Source organism: Thunnus maccoyii, chromosome 23 (assembly GCF_910596095.1).
Source record: "Thunnus maccoyii chromosome 23, fThuMac1.1, whole genome shotgun sequence".
In the NCBI taxonomy this organism is placed as follows: domain Eukaryota; kingdom Metazoa; phylum Chordata; class Actinopteri; order Scombriformes; family Scombridae; genus Thunnus; species Thunnus maccoyii.
This window is the reverse complement of record NC_056555.1, coordinates 17,216,153-17,223,398: the sequence shown is the minus strand read 5'-3', so window position 1 is coordinate 17,223,398 and position 7,246 is coordinate 17,216,153. Positions and strand designations below refer to the sequence as shown.

General features: G+C 37.1%; 1 protein-coding gene across 1 annotated transcript; it reads left to right on the top strand.

Moving 5' to 3' along the window:
* Positions 1-126: 126 nt before the first annotated feature.
* hcls1 (hematopoietic cell-specific Lyn substrate 1) lies at positions 127-7,033 on the top strand. Its single transcript, XM_042403646.1, has 15 exons — positions 127-316; positions 1,093-1,176; positions 1,325-1,398; positions 3,222-3,345; positions 3,448-3,558; positions 3,993-4,047; positions 4,142-4,252; positions 4,332-4,442; positions 4,528-4,583; positions 5,303-5,372; positions 5,486-5,640; positions 5,729-5,875; positions 6,048-6,219; positions 6,300-6,368; positions 6,454-7,033. The coding sequence occupies exons 2-15, from the start codon at positions 1,093-1,095 to the stop codon at positions 6,588-6,590; spliced, it is 1,476 nt and encodes a 491-aa protein (XP_042259580.1). The 5' UTR covers positions 127-316; the 3' UTR covers positions 6,591-7,033.
* The last annotated feature ends 213 nt before the right edge of the window (positions 7,034-7,246 follow it).

Genomic DNA, 7,246 nt, shown 5'->3' with positions numbered 1-7,246 from the left:
CATGAACGCAGCATTCGTCTTCACTTTTAGTTTATTTTAAAACACATTTAAATAATAAAAAATAATTTAATACTTAAATATCACCGATGCTGTAAGAGTATTTGTCATTTATAAATTTAAAATAATATGTTGTAGCCATTTTTTTTCTTTTTAATTTAATTTTTTGGCCATTTCATTTATTGACATCGATGCGCGTTCACGAGCGCAGCACGCGCGTTCACTTGTCGCCCATCCTCTCCTGCACTCCTGCGTCAAGATCAGTTTGTCGTTTATTATCGACCCAAACACGGATATATATAGTCCTGACAGCTAAAAGGTAAAGTTCATTTCTCCTCAAACTAACTCACTAACAGACGTAAAAGTGTTTTTATTTAATTTATCTCTGAATTTCATTAAGGAAGTAAGTCTGGTGGGAGGTGGTCTAAGTATCTTACTGTTAACTGCACTGAAGAAATGTTACCTAAACTTAAACTTATAATCATACATGACTTCAGAAATGATGATAAAATTGTAAAACGATGAAATAACAGTTTAATTGGTAGCTGTGACATCAGATTGCATTTATAATGTCTGCAAGTTGCGCAACTTAATGTGTAACCTAATATCAATATTCTGTTAAATATTTTTAGTTCTACAACTGCTGCTGCTACTTCATAGTTAGTAGAAGTAAGAATTGATCAATTCTTAATGTTTATTATGCTTCCCTGAGGATGAAAAAAAAACATTTTCAGCTATTTTATCATAAAGGAATGAAAGATTTGTGTAATTATCACCAAAATATGTTGTTATAACTGTGTTTCTTATGTATGTTTAAGTGTCTTTTTTACAACATGAAGCCATAAAGTTGTGCGTTTCGTTATGGGGAAATGAAGCTTCATGTTGAAAATAACTTCACTTCCTTTTTGAGACATCAGAAAATGGTGGTCAGAGCTTGTTGTGGTTATGTCTTTTTCGGTCATCATAGCAGATGAACAGTGAGCAGAGTTTTTTAATGATTGCAGTTATGAACACACGAAAAGGTCATAAATCACACTCACATGGTGTCTTCAGTGTGAGCTGTCATGTGTGGCTCACAGTGTTTTATTTCCCCAGATGTGGAAGTCAGTCGTGGGCCACAATGTGAGCATGAAGGTGGCTGCAGAGGGGGACGACTGGGAGACGGACCCTGACTTTGAGGTACTGTATACTTTTAGGAGTGTGACTTTGAGGTACTGTGTACTTCCAGGAGTGTGTGTCACTGAGGGGAAGATATTTGTCAGTGCAAAAACTCTCCTTTTTTTGGATTTTCACGCACTTCATTTTCAGAACATCCTCTGTGTTTCAGAATGACGTATCAGAGCAGGAGCAGAGGTGGGGAGCCAAGACCATCGAGGGTTCTGGGCGTAAAGAGCACATCAGGTAAGAGACGCAGAGTCGGTTTCTGGAAATGAAAGATTGAACCTGTCAGGAGATGCGGAGAGAAACGCAGGTCGGCGTGAGTGCTGAGCAGCAACAGGAAGAGGAAGTGAGAGCAGAGCACGAGCTGTAAGGCTGCAAGTCTCTCCTAATATGGAAAATATATGATGATGATGATGACACTTTGACAGAGAGATTTAAAGCACAGCAAGTTCTCACTGCTCACATAGTAACACCATGAATTACGGCAGTGTGACAGTATGTAAGAATATGACGAGATTGCTCAGATTCTTTTAAAGGCCTTTACAGGAGAAGTATTATTAACCTTTATTTCAACAAGGCCGCCCTGAATATAGAACATACAGAAAATAAAAACAAAATGTACAAATTCAAAGTAACAAACAAGAATTTCAGCAAACATACAAACAGAGACAACATTCAAAGACATTCACACTGCACTAAATCTGACAAAAGACGTTTGAAATGTAAAGGATCGGCTCTTCCATTTTAGCTTTTGCAAGTTGTTCCACTTATGTGGAGCGAAATATTTAAAAGCCAGTTTTCCAACCTCAGTACAAACCAGATGTTCTTCAAGAACCAGATAATCCTGGGATCCAGTGTAGTGTGAAAGTGATCTATAACTGAGAAGACATGAGATATATGTAGGAGTTTGCCCAGTAGTGTTTTGTGAATAAATAGACTAATGTCGTTCTCTTCTCACTGCCGACTGCCACCCAACTTTCTCATATAATAAACAATGATGCGTCTAAATTTTTCTCCAGTTATAAATCTCAGAGCTGAATGATAGACTGAATCTAGAGGATGAAGTGTAGAGGCAGGAGTGTGAATATAAATTGTGTCGCCAAAGTCCAAAACAGATAAAAAGGTTGTCTGAACAATTTGCTTTCAGTATGAGTTCTAACTTTGATTATATTTGATATTATTTTCACATGACATCCCTTAAAGATGTCAAAACAAATCTGCAGAGACGTATTTCATGCTCAGTATAGTGACATTAATAAATACAGTTAATATATACTATATATATATATATATATATATATATATATATATATATATATATATATATATATCAAATTACAAATGACTGAGCTATGCATGAATGTAAGTGCAGGGTATCGGTATCACTTGTATAAATTATAAGCATATAACAGAAAGCAGAAAGGTGCATCTATGTTAAAGTTTATAAAATCAAAAATAATAATTTGTTGATCTACTGAGAACTGATCAACTTAATCATCAATCATTAAATCAAACTACCAAACGTTTGTTGGTTTAAGCTTCTCATATAGTGATAATAAAAGGACTAATCAATCAGACTGATAAGATCTGTGACACTGTTAACAAGTTTTGTCTATTTTATGTCGTTGTAAATTGAACATCTTTAGATTTTGACTTTTGACGAGCAAAACGAACAGTTTGAAGGCGTCACTTTGGGCTGTGGAAAGTTTTGAAAGGGAATTTTTTTTACTGGTTTATGTCATTTTATGACATAATCGTTAGCTGCATCTTCACTTATCTTCAATTAGATACTTGAACATACTAGATATGAGTTCACCTTTAAAAGCATCCAATGTTGTGTTATTGTATTTATTTTCCAGTTAATTTTAAAGTTCAAATGTCTGTCTTGTGCTTCAGTCTATAAATACATTTGCTTAACTTTCCCTGTTTGAGTATGTCAGTGATTATAAATAGTCAAATTCTAGGTAAATGTGACTAATCTCACTATAATTGTGTATACTGGGGGCGTCTGTGTGTGCAGCCCTTTAGATGTCAGTGTGTTTGACCTTCGTGTGATCTTCCAGTGTTGCAGAGCTCAGACAGAAAGTCGCTGTGGAGCACGAACAGGTGAAGAGTAAAGACCATACTCCCAAAGCTTCATACGGATACGGAGGGAAGTTTGGAGTAGAGAAGGACAGAATGGACAAGGTTTTTTATTTTATTTTATCTATTTTATCTTTTATTCTGCATCCTCTGCTTATATAAACCAGATGCTGAGAGGTTAGTTTGAATGTGTTTCTGACCATCCAGGTGGCCATGGGACACGACTACGTGGCGCAAGTCGAGCAGCACTCTTCCCAGAAAGATGCAGCGAGAGGGTTCGGCGGGAAATACGGAGTTCAGAAAGACCGCGTTGATAAGGTGAGAGGAGACGTAGACCAATCTGCGCTCTGTTTTATGAACCTTTTAACAAAAACAAGTGGGAGAGAGCACATCACACCCATTTAAACATCTTTGAATCGGCTTCCTGACACTAAACATACCAACAGTTAAGAAATTGCAGCCTTTTCCCATAAATATCCAACATCCAACTTCTGTTAATTCCTTTAAAAACATCTTAAGACTCACTTTTTAAATCTTAAACTTTGTATTCAGCAGATTTATTTCATCTTTATTGAACATTTTTAGTCTTCTATTTGATGTAATTTTGTTTTTATTCTCATTATTCGTCCTTGTTTTATTACTTTTTTGTATTATACATGTCTTTATACAATTGGATGTAAACTGCATTGTATGAAAGCTGTTATACAAATACATTATTATCATTAAATGCAGTCTCTATGTTGTCTGTGCAGTCTGCCATGGGCTTTGAATACAAAGGAGAAGTGCAACAACACACATCTCAGAAAGGTCCGACTCACTTATAATACAATATTCTCTTTTCGGAGGTTGCTGCCTAACAGAAGTGTCTCATCCAGGATTTTTTTTTTTCACATGGTTTCAGATTACTCAAAGGGATTCGGAGGAAAATACGGTGTGGAGAAGGAAAAAGTGGACAAGGCCGCTTTGGGGTACGACTATAAAGGCGAAACAGAGAAGCATCAGTCACAAAAAGGTGAGTTTAAGTTATAACTATTGTTAATTTCAACACTTTGCTAGACATTTGCTTTATTTTGTGTTCTTATTTTGGTCAGATTACTCAAAGGGATTCGGAGGAAAGTACGGCGTGGAGAAGGAGAAAGTAGATAAAGCTGCGTTGGGATATGATTATAAGGGTGAGACGGAGAAACATCAGTCACAGAAAGGTGAGACGACACCCACGAGTGTTTTTATTCTCACTTATCAGAGGAGTTACGGTGCATCAGACTGATCCAGCTGGTCTCTGTTTAGATTATTCAACAGGTTTCGGAGGTCGTTATGGAGTCCAGGCAGACCGCATGGATAAGGTCAGTGTTAGGCCTTCGACTCATTATTGAATCATATTTTTTTTATTATTGTCTATTCTGTAAAATAGTAAAAAAAATCTCAATCTCCCAAACCCCAGTTTTCATTTTAATGGGATTCAAATAAAATAAGCTTTATTTGCATAAATGTTGATGTTACACAATTGCCAAATATAAATTACAAATGATTATTTTACATTAATATTGATTATTTTTGTCTTAATCTTTGGCCTCTTTCAGTAACCTGTAACTTTTACACATTAAATTCAAGCTATAAGTAGTTTTCAAGTAGGTCATTCAGGTTTGATGTAAGAATAATATGGACACATATAAATATAATAATGAAATATGGATAAATATTTGTGCAAAATACCAAGTATAAAGGTTGGCATGTGGTTTATTTGTTGGTGGTTATTATCTGTAATTTGACTAAATGATTAATAGACAAATAATTTCAGCACTTGAGCTCATAAGAGGAAACAGGTTCTCTAAAAAAAAAAAGTGAAATGTGGCAAAAAATTGAAAATAAAGATATAAAAACAAAATAAAAAGCAATAAACAACATTAGCAGCAGAAAATAACAGGGGATTAAAGGTGTACTAATAAAAATGAGCAGAAAGAATCAAGTCATGTATCTTTTAGATTCATTTACAGTCAATATGCTGATGATAATTGACTTAATGAATGAATATACTGCATCTTTCTCTGTTCTTAACTTGTAGAGTGCAGCGACCTTCTCAGAAATGGACTCCCCTACTTCTGCTTATGAAAAGACGCAGCCGTTAGAGGCCTGTAAGTTCTTTTTTTTGTTCCCTCAACATAATCAATCCCACTGTGCCACTGTGTGTGAATTGTTTGCCAAGTGCTTTGTGTTCATATCCATTCATTCATCTGTATTATTGCAGCAAGTGCGAGCGCAGGCGCGGGGAAACTGAAGGCCCGTTTCGAGAGCATGGCTAAAGCCTCGGACGAAGAGAACAGAAAGAAAGTAGAAGAAGAGAGAGCCAGGAGGCAGGCCAGAGAGAACAGAGAGCGAGAGGAAGCCAAACGCAGGCAGCAGGTAACACAAACACTCTGCTGTAGCTATAACGAAGAGCAAATAAACTAACTAATGCTCATCATGCGTTTAAATGATTTGTGTCCTGTAGGAGCAGGAAAGCAGAGAGGAGGAAGTTCGTCCACTGCCTGTTCCGGATGTGGATCCAGAGTACGACATGCCGCCACCAGAAATCCACCACCATGTGCCAGAGATAGAAGAAGAAGAAGAAACACCAGAGCCAGAGCCAGAGCCAGAGGTGAGACACTCTGATTTAGATAAATGTTTAAAGGAAATGTTTGCTATTTTGCCAAGTTTCCAAAATGTTTGAACTATTCCTTTAAGCATCACGTCCCTGGTCCAGGTCCTCATGTTGAAATCTTTCTGGTTTGACATCATGTAACTTAAGATATTCTGTGTGACGTTTCCAGGACGGACCAGTATACGACGAGCCTCCGTCCTTGCCTCCACGCGGCGACGATCTCCTCGAACCAGACGCTCCCCCGCTGCCTGAGAGGTCAAGAGAGGTTGACGAGGAGGATGATGAAGGAGAGTATGAGGAACTTGCTGAACCACCACCACCACTACCTCCTGCAGTGTCAGGTCTGTCTCAGAGTAGACCGTCAGTTAAAATCAAACTTTTTCACACATGAAATACTCATTGTTTTTGTTTTCTTTTACAGGTGCGGACGACGACTATGAAGACCTGTCACACGGCGTCACAGCAGTAGCACTTTACGACTATGAAGGAGGTATGACGCTTCTTTTTTTTGTTACATTTAATAACCATCTCTCCATACACAAGAGGACACGTTCTTTGGTTTCTTTTTCACACAGGCGCAGATGACGAGATCTCCTTCAACCCGGACGACATCATCACCAACATAGAGATGATTGACGAGGGCTGGTGGAAGGGCCAGTGTAAAGGCTGCATCGGTCTGTTCCCATCAGCTTACGTTCAGCTGATGCAGTGACCGACATGATCTGCAAAGCTTTTGCACAAGCTTCACGTCATTGTTCTCAGGATAATACAGAGAATTTTGGTACAATATTTATAGAAGCATCACAGCAAATTTGTGCCAGAATTTGTGGCTTCTGATCAGCTGATTTCTTTACTTTTACTGTGTAATATCTCGCTTACATGTCTGTGGCAGTGAGTATCTGACCACCAAATCCATATCAGTGGCGAAGATTTATACTTTGTAACTGCAACAAACTGATTCATGTCAATAAAAATGCTATACAGGCAAGTTTTGTGTTGTTTTTATGCCAAAAACTTTTATTAGTTATTTCTAATCAGTGTCAATTTACAGTAGTTTTATGGCTGCAATAATTCATTATTATCTTTTACTGAAATCTTATGATCATTTTACATAAATCTGTTGTCAAAATTGATGATCTCAACCAGACTGTGTGGTTAAAAATGGACTAAATTAATCAAAAATTGTGTTGTTTGTCGTACATAATGCATACAAGTAGAACACAGTTCATCCACATATGATTTTACATATATCTGCTGTATGTGGGATATGCATCGATGTTGTAAAAAATTCTCATCAATGTTGTGATGTCGATTTCAACCTTTAAGCTTTAAACAGTATGAAACAAAAAATCCTGAAGAATTAACATC